At 38.7% G+C, this 14,670-nt stretch overlaps 1 protein-coding gene across 1 annotated transcript in view; it reads left to right on the forward strand.

Annotated features, from left to right (window-relative positions):
- The window catches only part of CHST15 (carbohydrate sulfotransferase 15), a 41,607-nt gene that overhangs the window by 6,339 nt on the left and 20,598 nt on the right, over nucleotides 1-14,670 (forward strand). The window contains exon 2 of the mRNA XM_072424853.1: nucleotides 13,043-13,670. Coding sequence (XP_072280954.1) covers nucleotides 13,312-13,670 — 359 coding nt within the window. The 5' untranslated portion in view covers nucleotides 13,043-13,311. The remainder of the gene's footprint in view (nucleotides 1-13,042; nucleotides 13,671-14,670) is intronic.

Consider the following 14,670-nt stretch of genomic DNA (forward strand, 5'->3'; position numbering starts at 1 on the left):
TGTGCAGAAAGACAGCTAGCATTTCTAGCAGAAGAATTCAGCAATAGCAGCCTGAAATACTTAAATATACATAATTTATGAATGACATTAATATTTATAACCAGGATTTATATAGCGCCAACATATTATGCAGTGCTGTACATTAAACAGGGGTTCCTTGCCCCAATAAAAAAATAACTTTTTATTTTCCTTCTGCTTTTAATCACCATTTTCCTATATGAAACAGACAGTTGCTTTTCTTTGGTAATTTAGTAGGACATTGACAGGTATTTGGAAGCTGTCACCGGGCCCTGTTACCATTACCTCTATCGGTGCTTGCTGCCGTTGAGCTTTTTCCTTCGTAACGGTTTCCTATACAAACATAAGATTAGTCACAGACGGCTCTTGTTAACCCAGTGAACTTTTTCCTCCAGACCTTGTAGGCAAAGTAAAATTATTTAACATTCCTGAGTTCACATGCACTCAATAGGTTCTCTATATGCCGGGTGTATCTTATATTATGATGAGCAAAGATTTTTCCATCCACCAGGCACTTGGCAGCGCCAATCCATACAGAGGTATATCCCCTCTCCCAAGCTAACCTCTGAGACAGTCAATGATTGTAATAGGATTACAACAAGTCTTTGGTGCCCTGTAAATCTTCAGTGGCCTGTTTGGTAGATTATATGTACTTACACTTTTACAGCAGACTGATCAGCCATCGTGGGGAATTGCCAAAATCAGCATTTCATATTTAAATAATGTTTATAGAGATTATCAAGCTAAAAAAGGTTTTAAGCAGGTGATCTGGCCACTGTATTCTTCATGCAGTTTGGATGCTAAAGACTCCAATTTTCCAAAACTGCAATTATTTGAAGGAACTCAACTTTGCCCTTTGGATTGTTAAAGTAATGTCTGAGTCCTATCTGTATTTCCTTTACACAACACCTGTGCAATGTAATGCAAACTAGACAAATGATTGATGTCAATCAGCTTCAGTTCCCATCTTGGCCATAAGACACCCTGTTGTATTCACTACCACTAAAGACTTGGGTGAATATTCATTTTTTTACATATATAGGGAGGAAGGGGTAGGGTGGTAATTGCCGTCAACTGAGGATATAATACAAGTTTAAACAATTTTTCACCTCTGTGTGGTTGATTGATTCACCTATAAGTGATCAGCTGTCAGGTATTGGCAGGACCTTTACACATAGGATTGTAAGCTCTTGATAAGTAGAAATGGGTGACTGAAATGCTGTACAGAACTTTAAAATGAAACTTTAATATGGTGAAACTATAAAATGTTTATTTACTTGTTTTTTTTTGTATGCAATAGATGAAGCTCAATGGGGTACAGAGGAATGCTTATTAAATACAGTTTTGTTACCCTTTTTGTATCTGCACATTGAAGTTAGGGAAATCAGGGAGTCTGACATTCAGCAAACATTCTCTGGTGATGAATCCATTATTGCCATTTACAATATATGCAGTCACCTATTGGGAATATTTGCTGAATGTCAGATTCCCTGGAGTGTGGCCCCTTAAAATTTGGGATCAGGCGGGACTTTATTGCAGAAAGGGGCAGGTATTGTCTCATCTGCAATAAACATTCTTACCTGCCTGATTTCCATACCAAACTATCAAAAAAGTTCAGTATAGGATGCTGGGATATCGGCACATCCTGACTTCCCCTGCGGCTGCCGGGACTAAATGAACATCCTAGCCCGGCCAATCAAGATCGCCAAAGATTGAAAGCAGGAAGAGTTTACGGAAGATGATGGAGCTGGCACAGGTGAGTGCAAAGAAAAACTGCCATCAGGCAGGTAAGGATAATTTATTGCAGATTGGACATTGCCTGCTCCTTCTGCAATAAGGAACCTGCGTAGTCGTATTTTTTCATTTTTGGGTTTAGTTCCACTAGAACTATACATATCATTTTTAGTGTCCTAGCTTCATCTCATAAAATGGTCCCAATAAATCATTACTGCTCCAATCTATCTCAGGCACTTGTTGAAAGATTATTCTTGGGAGATTTATTTTGTGGGAATAAAACTAAAATGGGGAAAATCACTCAACAGCTTTATAATCTCCTTTTAGTTTATAGAAGAGATTAATCTGTAATACTTTCCAATGATGCGAGTGGGGCTGATGGGTTCTGCTTTTCTGAACAGAAAACACAACCTGAATACCCTGCACTACGTTGGATCAGTTTAGCATCTTAAATGGGGGCCTGAGAGTTTATTCTCAGAAGATGCTAATGGCAATTTTGTTTGGGGAGATAGTTGTGTGCCGAACCTATACAGCATGGCAGAGAGTAGGTGGGTTGAATTTATCAAATGGTTGTGTGCTCTAATTGCAGCTTTATACATGGGTGCTGGGTAAATTAGTATGGGGTAAATCATCAAGACTCGCATGGCCAGCCCCAGGAGGAAAATTGATGGACTGTGTGGCTAAAAATATGGTCTTAATGGAGATAGGCGCTCGATTCCTTCATTCAAATGCTACACTACTCAATGACACATATTTACTTTTTTCTATTTAAAAAAAAAACTGTATTCTCTAAACCGTAGAGAATCTTTACCGTAGGAATCTATGGGCTTCAATTCTCCAATCAGACTTCAGTCTCTAATCACACCTGCATGTAATGCATGTTTTAAATTCTTCGCCCTATGCCAATCTATGCAGAACCCAAAAGACAAGTACAATTTAAGTTGAAAAGTTAGAATCTTGGTGTCTGGAATGTGAGCAAATATTTAAAAACATCTTACATATAGGCTTTGTTCTAAAAACATGGAATCTTTTCATCCCGAAGTCCCTATGGAAAGAATTTCCGTACATGCTGAGAAGCCTTTAGTTTGGCATTCCACCTTCGTGATGTATTCAGCAGACTTTTCCTATTCCTTCCAAACACACGGCTCATTTAGGTCCTCCGGATCGAAATGTTTGCACACAAATTGTGCAGGAAGGTAATGTCCTCTGTGTCTCTGACATCTTTAAAGAGAAAAATACATTCTACATTATTCATGGTAATCAAACCATCCCTTTACAATCTGCCTAATTAAAGGGCAAAACAAAGTGATAATTAAAATCATTCTCTGAAATGCTAATGTAATTGAGGGAATGCTGCAGCTGGGTTAGTATATGAAGTCTGATAAATGTACTATTTATAGCAGACCTTGCACCTAATTAGCAAGTTCAAGATATTTATTGCATGCCCCTCTCACCTATTTAAATTTACTGCACAAAACAATCAGAAAGGGAAGTTAAATATACTTACTTTATCCCACTTTTGCCCGCGACAGAGGACGGTATGTTGCTGTCTTTACTGTGAGATTCTGAGTAACCCAAGTCTCTATAGCGGAAACTACTGCTTTGTGTTGTAGCATCACCTTGCAAATATTTGGCTACTTGGCACTGCCCAAGTTCTTGTTAAAAGAATGGTGGCATTATTTTTTTTAATAATAATTTTCATCGTTTTTCAAATGTTACAGAAAAATTTAAAATGAAAAAATACAAACAATGAAATACACATTAAAGTAAAACACAAAACAGACATAATAGAAAAACAAAACAAAAATAGTGGGAGTAACCTTGAAATGTAAATGGCAGAATACAATGCAATTCTTAAATATTTTTTGTAAAGCTAAAACAAATGTCAATTTGACTGGGGCATTGCTAAAGGTGAATGTGTTTTAATGGCAGTAATTGGCCAGGGTTTGTTTTAGTGAATGTCAGATTCACTGCTTTATGAATAAAACCCTTAGTATTTTATGCTGTAATAACATTCCACATTCCTGTTTACAACAAATAATATCTCCAAACAGAACATTGTATTGTATCATAACATAGCAGGAAATTATATCAAGTGCTTGTCATACCACCAAAGCAAATGATATAATCCGAGTAACAGCTAATGATATCACACCAGAAGAGCGCATGATAACACCCAGCAAAAGCATAATATACTGCAACAGCATCTTATATTACCCAAAAAATCAAATTGTATTACAATGGAAGAATATATGGCAGAGCATATTACCCATTTCATGTTTTTATTACAGTGAATTCACACCATCTGAGATCTCACTCAAGCTTCAGCAAAGCGAATTCAAGTATAGTTATAATTAAGTATAAGTATTGAATATAAGTATAGTTTTAATTAAGCTAGTACCTCTGCTTAAATGATCACTGCTACTATTTTCAGTAAAATTCTGTGAATATTTACAATGATTTATTTACAATTGCTGCAGCTAAAAATATAAATATATATATATATATATATATATATATATATATAAATATAATCCCTTTCTAATATTTAGTTAGCCCTAATCAGCCCTAATACAGTAATACAAAATCAGTCCTTCATATATAAATGGACTGGTCTCATGGTGATTAATATAAGTTTTGTTATTACTGCACTGTATGTGTGTGTCCTCCTAATATTTCATGTATATGGCGCTTGTATGCATTGATGATCTCATCAGCTGAACCCCATAGGGTTTTACTAGCAATAGACATAGGGTTTGCTTTCCATTTATATAATGAAATATAAAACAAATCACTGAGGAAGAGTCAGAAATCACTTACCTCGATCCCAGGAGGGAAATAGTCAGTTGTTTATAGCATCACCTGCTCCTATTTATTGGCTTCTCTGGGGAAACTGTGTTCATTTAGATCTAATGTGTAACAAAAAAAAAAGATTGGATCATTCAAAAAATTGAAAATCCAATTGCTTGATAGGTTTAAGATATCTTATTCCATTCTCATAAACCAATCCCGTTTACCGACAATTCCCCTTCACATCTTTCAGAGTGGAACCCATCAGTTTGCAATACCAGGCCTTGCAGGTATTATTACCTTATTATACAAACCTATTATACAGTGCTGCGTAATATGTTGGCGCTATATAAATCCTGTTTATTAACAATAATATTAATAATAATAACAATAATATTAATATTAAACCTTCATACCTATCTCAGTCCATTACTACCACATGGAAGCCTTTGTCTGACATGTTTATAACTGTATTATTCTTTTTAGGTTGTATAAAGCTTTCATTGCAGCTTAGAGAGTTGGGTACTGATTCTGATTCTTGCAATTTGGCGGATTATTTTTCCCATGCTTGATCTTCCAGCACTTTTTCAAAAATATTTTCCTGTTGGGTATCTTTGCAGTAAACGTTGTCCCATAAATCCACTAATATTGTCAAATGTTGGTATTCACGTTGAGATCGGAAGCATTGTTTTTTTCTAAATCAATATTCAACAGTTCTTTCTTTAATATGTTTATTTTTCATTGCCCGGACCCTGGCATGTGTATTCCCTTATATTAGCTCTGTGACATCATTAGAGGGGCTACATACAGATCTATCCTAATATTAATGTGGGGGGATGTGTCAGTGCAGGGAACTTTTTACTGCTTGCAGGAAAGCACAGTCACTCTGCTTACTGACAGCTCATACTCTGCAGGCATTCTGCATGTTATCGGTGTAGGGGTCGAGACAAGGACCCCGTCTGGAGGGCGCATCGGCAAGAGCCGCGAACCATGTCTCCCGTACAAATCACAGGCTTAGACCTGCAATGGGAGAATGGGCAGGTTCTGCCATCATGACATCACTCTGAGGGAAATGTTTTCCCCTTTGAGTGACACACAGCTTTCTGCGCATGTGCGGTCCGGAGTCTGTAGTCCGTAAAAATAGTGGTGCTTGACAACCAAAAGGTTGGTGACTACTGTTTCCACCATTTACTGAAAGCAGAATAACCATAATCTTTGCTAAAACTGAACTGTAGGAAAACCTTAAACTTGATCCATACCTCCTCCTTTGTTATCATTTACCCTCTGCCACTGCTGACAGTACAATAAATCACAAACCTGAGCTCCTTTATATTGTATGCACTCTGTAGTCACAGAAGGAGCAACCTAGTAATATCATAATTCACGGAACTACTTTTCTACTCCACTGTGTGTAAGTTGGTATTATTATTAATAATAATAAACAGGAGTTATATAGCGCCAACATATTACGCAGCGCTGTACATTAAATAGGAGTTGCAAATGACAGACTAATACAGACAGTGACACAGGAGGAAAAGACCCTGCCCCGAAGAGATACATTTTGCAGAAGTCTGTGTGAAATTAATAATATGACAGAAGAATAGTAAACTGCAGCAAAACAGGAGAATTCTCTGCTTAAATCACTGCCCCTCACACACTGTATCAGCACATAGGCATTCCTAGATAATATGTATTTGCATGCGTGTCATCCTATTTAATACTTACATATGAAGTTGAGATTAGATGATTTAACAGGAGAGACCTCATGTACAGGGCAGAACAGCACATATAGTAAGGAGTGCGTTGTATGATCCTTGTAGCCTCATCAGACAGAGTTGGGCATAGGATTCTTGCTGCAGTTTGTAATGCTTGTTGTGCAGTTTGCAGGGAAATTGCACTAATATTTCATCAAAGGAGAGAACTTTGCACAACTTTAATACCATTTTTGGTTTATTTTCTTTTATTTGCTTTGTAAGTACTGATCCATTTCCTTTGCTTGGACATGTATATAGTGTTTGTGTGTTGTGACACCCACCCCTTATTTTTCCTTCTTTTACCCTGGTGTTTTCTATCTCTCCTCATGCCCCCCTCCTTTCCCACAAAACGTTATTCTTGTTTTTGATACTGAGAATTTGGTTTGGCTTGGATTTACTTAAACCACAGGTTACTCTGTAATTGAATTGTGTTTGGACAGATGTTGCAAGAAATGTGTTAGTTGGCTCTTATTGTTGTACAAAAGGATCTCCTTGGGTTCAGGTGCTGCCTTTCCTATCAAAGCAATTAAGGCATAATACACAAAAAATGTGGAAAATTCCAGAATGAAGGGAAAGAATATAATAAATCATTTGCAAAGCCCTGTGCAGGCTATATGTGCGAATTGCAATACCATGATATTATATTGTGTCTGTTGTTGAATTCTTTAATGTTAATTGATAATGACAGCTAACATAAAATGCAAATGAGTTTTTAGTTGAAATATACATAATTCAGCTTTTCTGGTTATTCTTAGATTCCATCAGAGACACTGAATCCCCCCTGACAGATCTATTAAATGCTTCTCTTAAATCTGTTGCTGGAAACTGCTCCCTCCTCCCCATGCCGAGCCCGGTGGGAGCACAAGAGCTGCGCTGTTAAAGTAATTACACGTGTAGCCATTTCCTTGGCTTTCCCATAGGGTGGGTTTGTTTTACTCTCATTCTGCGGTTGGAACCTCTTGAAGTCCTTTTAGAAGTATGTGTCAGGGCTGAAACTCCAGGAGTCACTGGACTTCTGTGTGCACCCGGTCCAAGCAGGGAGGTTCTGATCCGCTGACTTGTTACGTCTTACGGCTCCTGTACCCAAAATGGGAATAACTTCTTTAAGCTTGTTTTTCTGTAATTTCGGAAATCTATTTTTGTAATTAGTGTTTTAAAACTATATAATTACCTGATTACCAGTTACATCATGTCTCCTCCAAGCTATGGAAAATGTAAATGATGGCTGTACTTGCAGGGATTCCAGACGATAATATGGCTTTACTGGCTAGGCTAAACTAAAATTTTATTGGTTGATTGCTGGACTTTATATGGCACTATAGTTCTGCAATTCCTTATGAAATAAAGAAAGGAAAGCTATTTTTTTCTTTGGCAAAAATACAACTGTAATAATGTGACTTTCAAAATGGCAGATACAACAGTGCAGTATTTGTGGTGTATGGTCATGCCCATTCCATTATATTAGGACATATGGATCAATAACTATACAATGAAGATCCCTGACTAGGTAACGCTAATTAAAGATAAATATTATGTGTTTCTTGTCCCGACATGCTTCGCCTAGCAGCTTCCTCAGGGAATCTGGTGGAACCGATGATACTCTGAATAAAACAGAGTAGTGGTTTAATAAACAATGCAATTCTTTATTAGAGAAAAGGTCACCATACACCAATTTTGGGACTTCTTTCTTGCAGGTAATGATGATGTCTACCCCCCCAACACCTTATGTGCCAATGTGGAGCAGCACTTCAAGAGTTGCTTATCCCATCTTCTCTTTTCTACATTAGGTCTTTATTACTCATCAACACGTCTAGGTTTGGATAGTCCTGGTATAACACACAACATAAGAACTAGGTCCTATGTGACCACATCAGGTGGGCCATAGAAGGACACCTTTCTCCACAAAAATGACAAGCAGTTATTTTTCTTTAAGCCCCTGAAAGCCAAGCCCATTATGTGATGATTTACATATAGGAAGAATATCTCAACAGTTGTCATATTTAGACCCCAGAAACAAATATCATCAACTCCTAAGTGATTAGACGTATCTGAATTATTTGCAAACTGTTATCAAAGGAAGAAAATCTTTTGGAAATTTTGGCTGGTTTATGGCTATCTCAGGGGGCTCTGTCAGCTGGTATTTGTTCATATTTGAACTGCTTCTCTTTCCATATTTAATGTACAGCACTACGTAATATGTTGGCACTATAAAAATCCTGTTTATTATTATTAATATTATTAATAATGATGATAATAATAATAATAATAATAATTTTAATAATAATAATGCAAGCCAATGGTGATGCAAAAGCAGCTTGATACAGGTTGATGCAGTTTAGGAAGTCAAATGCATGTCAAAAGGAGTTCAACTGCAGGTCAAATGCACCTATCAATGAACAGTCATAGATCTCAGAAATGTTGCAAACTGCTCCCCAATGCAATGGTTATGCACCTGAATGAACATTTGCCCAACAATGATAAAGTTTAGAGAGATGCTTTTCAACTGGAAAAGGGGTCTGGTATTGTATTCTACTAAAGTATGCTTTGCTTCAGCTTTCTGTCTACCATTTGTTCTCCCCAGAGTAATTGACATTAGTTAATTGTATTGCACAATATCACAATCACTCACTGCTGTTAAGTCCTTGCTGGGAGGCTGTTAATTAAATTGAATGGAGCCCATTAAATAGCAGCAGGGTTGGTTAAGCGATGAAAGGATTCAAATTAAATAAGATTATGTCTTTATTCTCATCCTCATTTGTAGCAGCACTGTAAATCTCATATCAACATTACATTAACTTTGTTTGCCAACTGCAGGGAAATGGAATATTGTAGGGGGTGAGTTTGAATCTGTTGGGTAGCAGCACTTGATATTTTGAGCCGTGAGAAGAGGTCAGGCATTGTCACATTGAATTCCTTCTGGTTGACGAATAGTATGTGAACGGATCTGTTAAAAGAGCTTTTCTCTATAATTTCATGCACACTGCTAGAACTCTGAAATATTCATAGGATCGCAGCTGGAGGGGCTGAGAAACACAACGGTATATCAAACCCCTGCCATTGTGCTTCAGCCATGAATTGTGCTTGGCTGGGACGTCTTTCATTCTATTCTACAAAGCTGTAATTTCAGACTGAAAGATGCCGCAAGGAAATTCATGTGTGCACATGTGCGTTGTGTGCATTGAACTCATCGGTGCATGCGTAACAAGGCCAAAATCAAAGTGCCGGAACAGACAACCCATCTGCCTAGATGGAATAGAATTGTATGGTAAGGATAAAGGGGTGCAGGGGATGGTGGAAGATGCTTTTATCCCCTCCTAACTTTATCAGAAAACAGGAGAAAAATATCATTGCCTTACTAATAGGAGGGATAGGAGTTGTGTAGCAGAGATGAACCAGAGACCTCACTATTTTCACTGTTGGATTCTGTATGCCACAAAGTCTTCATTCTTACGGGGAGCTTGTACTCCATTGGTATAGTGGATAATGAATAGAATATATTCATTCCAATATAATATAATATATTCACTCCAATAGAATGAATGAAGATTACAGCATGTATATGTGGCCTCTGAGTGGGCCACACAGTGCAGGCTTGGTGGAATGAGACAGGAAACATTGAGCTTGCTAAGGGGACGAGGAAGGCATTAAGGGAATCCAGTCATTGACCTTCCAGTGCTGTCTAATGATAATTCCATACTGGTCCTGATGACTGTAACAAGCAGAGTATCCCATACAGCACACAAAGAATGTAAAAGTTATGACTCTGACCCATTCTACAATAACTGAACTGTACTTTAATTGTGTGAGCAGATAAGACAGCCAATGCTGGCCCGAGGGGGACAGAAGAATGAAAAATATAGATTCTTAGGAGATTTTGAAGCTGTAACCCTCTGCCAGTGGTTAAAGTGATACATTGGGCCTGATTTATGAAAGCTCTCCAAGGCTGGAGAGGATACACCTTTATTAGTGAAGCTGGGTGATCCAGCAAACCTGGAATGGATCTGGTCCAGGACTGAAAACATTTGCTAACAACTCGCAAATGATATTATAGCTAGGTACATGCGTCCAACAGTTCTTGCCCGATAATCGTCACAGGGCCGTTATCGGACGAGAATCTGGCGTGTGTACAGCTCTTATCGTTCATCGTCCGAATGACTGTCCTGGCGGATCCACGGACGATGAACGATCCTAATGCAAGGCAAAGAGGAAAGAGCGCAGCGGGGTGGCGCTCCATCGTCTCCCCCCTCCCCTCTCCATTTATTATAAATATACAGTATTTATATAGTGCCATCATATTACGCAGTGCTGTACAAAGTCCATAGTTGTGCCACTAACCACCCCTCAAAGGAGCTCTCAATCTAATGTCCCTACCAAAGTCATATGTTATCAATGTAGTCTAATGTCATTTTTTTGGGGGAAAGCCAATAACTTCACTGCATGTTTTTGGGATGTGGGAGGAAACCGGAGTACCCGGAGGAAACCCATGCAGAGAGAACATGCAAACTCCATGCAGATAGTGTCCTGGCCGAGATTTGACCCAGCGCTGCAAAGACCAGAGTGCTAACCACTGAGCCACCGTGCTGTTCTCTATAGAGCAGAACGGTACTGTATGTACAACACTAGTTCATGCATCATGCAGTCCTTATCATTGGAAAGGATCATGAAAGATCCTTTCCAACGAGAATAATTGCTCGTGTGTATGCGGCTTAAGAAATTCATTCCAGGTTTGCTGGATTACCCAGCTTCACTGTGGAAAGTGTATCCTCTGCAGCCTTGGGGAGCTTTATTAAAGCAGGCCCATTCTCTCTGCTTCATAAAAAAATAAAAAACTGGGCTCTCCCTGTTCTGAAAGTTTGCTACAACATTTCGATATGATAATAGGAACTTGTAATGGCCTGAGGAGCTCCATATCTCACCAGAAAAGCCAGAACCCCTGACTGCTACAAGCAATTTCCAGTGTAGCACCATTGTGCCCTATATTACACTCTGGCAGTACACAACCTGTCTGAATATTTAAGCTTGCAGTCTTCTAGCTAACAAATAGGCTTTTCACATATGGAAACCTTGCCGTGCACTATATAAGCATCCAAATTTTCTGCAGCCATCAATCAGATGCAAACTCGCCCTGGAAAATGCGCATTTCAATTTTCATCGTCAGACTGGTTACTATAGAGCAATGAGAAGATAATGATTTGGGGCATTTTGATAAAAAAAAGCTGCAGCGATGTGTCGCACAATTAAATTGCCTTCATGGGTATTGTTCTCTGTTTTTCCGGTTGAGCTTTCTTTCTGCACACATCTTAGATAAGACGGGCAAGCAATGCATCTAAAAATTTCAGCTGGTGCCTGAAGTTTGCTGCCTTTTCTGCTGTCTATGAGGGCAAATGCCCCAGCTGGCTTTGATTTTGAACAGTTTGCTTTTATTCTAAATCACAATATCAATTTCTGGTATAATGCAGTGATGGAAAGAACTTTCAATGTTTTAGAAAATAAAAAATCCTGGGGGACCTTGCTTGATGTAATAAAAATGAAATTAGACAGTTGTTATTATAAAAATGATTATATATTGTATTGTGAGAACAGATTCAAGGAAATCTTAACCACAAAACTAAACTTTCTGTATAAATTGGCTCAATGCATTCCAGATGTATGAAAACAAGTGCAAAAGTCCTAGGCATTTATTTACAGACCAATATATGTTTTTTTTAGTTTGCCCTATTTATATAGGGCAAATCGGCTAATAAAATTGCGTTTTTTAGAGAATGGCTTTTATTGTAAAAGATGGTGATCTCTATGTTATAAAAAGTGATGTTTATGGGTTGCCAGAAATAGCTTTTTTGAAGGTGGAGAATGCCCTCCTAGGACAAAACAGATCAGTGGTGTTTGGTCACAAAGGTGGGGATCACAGCCAGAATGTAAAGTTTTGATAGCTGTGAATGAATAGAGCTTCCGAGCACTTATCTCCAAGAGAGCCCTAACACAAGGACAAAAATGCAAAGAGAAGTGTCAATCTGCTATCTTATCACCACTTCTTTATAAATAGACCCATACAGCTACAAATCTGACTCAGTGGGGGGAGTATTGGACCTGTGCAAGGAGACCACTGCTTCCACACAGAGAGAAAAGATCCTTCCATGCAGCTGCTGGCAGAGAGCAGACTTTTCTACTCAGCTTGTGGCTGCTTTACAGAGAAAAAAATTGAATGATGTTAAACTGTTTTTGTTTTAATGCACCTGGAATGTATTTAGCTGATTTAAATTGGGGGTTGGGCTTTAATATATTGTGATTTGCCATATTTAGCTGAGGGGCAGGATTGATTTTTAAATTTGAAGAATATTTTCAGCATGTTCAGATTTATGTAGAAAATTTGTGTTAATCTTCCCAATAATGTAATAGCCATGTCACATCCCGTGTGCTGAACTAAAAACAAAAATGTTTTCCTATGTTTATAAACTTCTAATCTCTCCACTTCCCATACTACTGAGATGTAAGAAATATCCAGTGGTGACAGCCATAGCTCCTTCCATAAATACAGCAGGGTAAATATTGCTACCCTAGGACAGGAGGTGTGTTATTCACAGGATTACCTGGTATAAAAACAAAAATAAAATGCAATCCCTATATGCAAGGATTGGCAAATGTTGCATTTTTGGTTTTGGGTTTGGATTCACTTGCTATATTTTCTTCCCCAGCTAATTTATAACTGCATCTATTTAAAGCTTACTTTTATTCTATATTCTATACAGGACACATGAAGACGGAGAAAAATGAAGATTCATCACGTGCCCGATAAATTTTATCTAAACAGAGGTGAAGAATCTATCTGTAGCCTGCTAGACCATGCGCACTGTTTTTTAGCCACAACAAGGCAATCCTGGTCCATGTACTATCACAAATATTTGTAGCTATGCCTGTATGTTCAGGCCTTGGAGTGGACATGGCAGGGACTGGTTGGATTCGGCATTGACACCATCCTAAAGCAAGCTGGCTGCTGAGATCAGCTTCCGATATAGGAATGCCAACATCACAAGGTGCCAGGAGGAGTCTGCAGAGGGGCATTGGCAAGAGGACGCTGTGCAGCTTGCTGGCGGCATTATCAATCACGGCTTTGGTGGTTGCATCTTACGTGTTGTCTGGGGGAACGTCAGAACTCTTCCAAGCCTTAGCGTCTCCTCTTTCTCTAACTTACAACCAGGCCAGTACGGAGAGACCTAAAAATGTTGCTCAGTCCTTCAAGCCTTGTTCCCTAAATCTAACATTCACTACTCCCCGTTTGGCTGTATCTATTACGAAGGAAAGAGGGATCCGGCTAACAGGACGTAGGATCCCTGATGTGGCAGAGCTGGAGCAATATGAACCACATGTATGTATCTGGTAAAATGACATTATTATAACGCTTTTACACTCATTTATACTTTGTTTTTGAATCACAACTTTTTATTTTTGTAGTTTTGGGTAGATAGTAGGCTGTGTTAGGATCTCTGCAGGAGCTTATAATCTTCTGTGTAAAGTGAGGAAAGGTAACAAGGCCTTTAAGGTTTTTATTGCTATCTGTATCTTTACGAGCCTGTCTGAGACCCCCGCTAACCATATTTCCTGTCCTAGGACATTGAGTTAGTGCAGTGTTCCTCAACAAGGGTTCTCTGTTACCCCTAAGCTTCCTCCAGAGCTTGCTAGGGGTTCCTTGAGTTATCAGCAATTTTTGTGTCTCTGGTCAGTTTACCTGAAACCAATATTCTTTTTGGGTATCTGTACGGGTGACATTATTCCCATTGACCAGTGAAGTAAGAATCATTTTCTCCAATGACCTCCAAGCGAATGTACTGTGAGCTGTGCATATAGGGCCTAATTTATTAAAGCTCTCCAAGGTTGGAGAATTTACACTTTTATCAGTGAAGCTGAGTGATCCACCAAACCTGGAATAAATTTGGTCCAGGATTTAAAACATTTGCCAACATATAGCAAGTTACTTTTAAGAAATCCATTCCAGGTTTGCTGGATTACCCAGCTTCACTGATGAAAGTGTACCCTCTCTAGGCTTGGAAAGCTTTAATAAATCAGGCCCATGGTAAGAATAGAAGGGGTTGTCTAAGACCTGAAAGTTATTTCAATGGCTCCCCAAAGCTAAAAATGTTGAGTTAGGCTGAGTTGGATCTCCAGGCAAACAAGTACCCTACCGTGTGTTAATTCCTCCACATCCTAGACTGTGAGCTCTTTGGGGCAGGGTCCTCTCCTCCTCCTGTGTCACTGTCTGTTTTTGTCTGTCATTTGCAATTCCTTGTTGGCGCTATATAAATCCTGTTTAATAATAAATATACTGTCCATCATCTGTCCATCCAGTAAAACTTGCTGAATGCTGCAAGCCCTGTCAGGT

Source organism: Pyxicephalus adspersus, chromosome 10 (genome assembly GCF_032062135.1).
Source record: "Pyxicephalus adspersus chromosome 10, UCB_Pads_2.0, whole genome shotgun sequence".
Classification (NCBI taxonomy): Eukaryota; Metazoa; Chordata; class Amphibia; order Anura; family Pyxicephalidae; genus Pyxicephalus; species Pyxicephalus adspersus.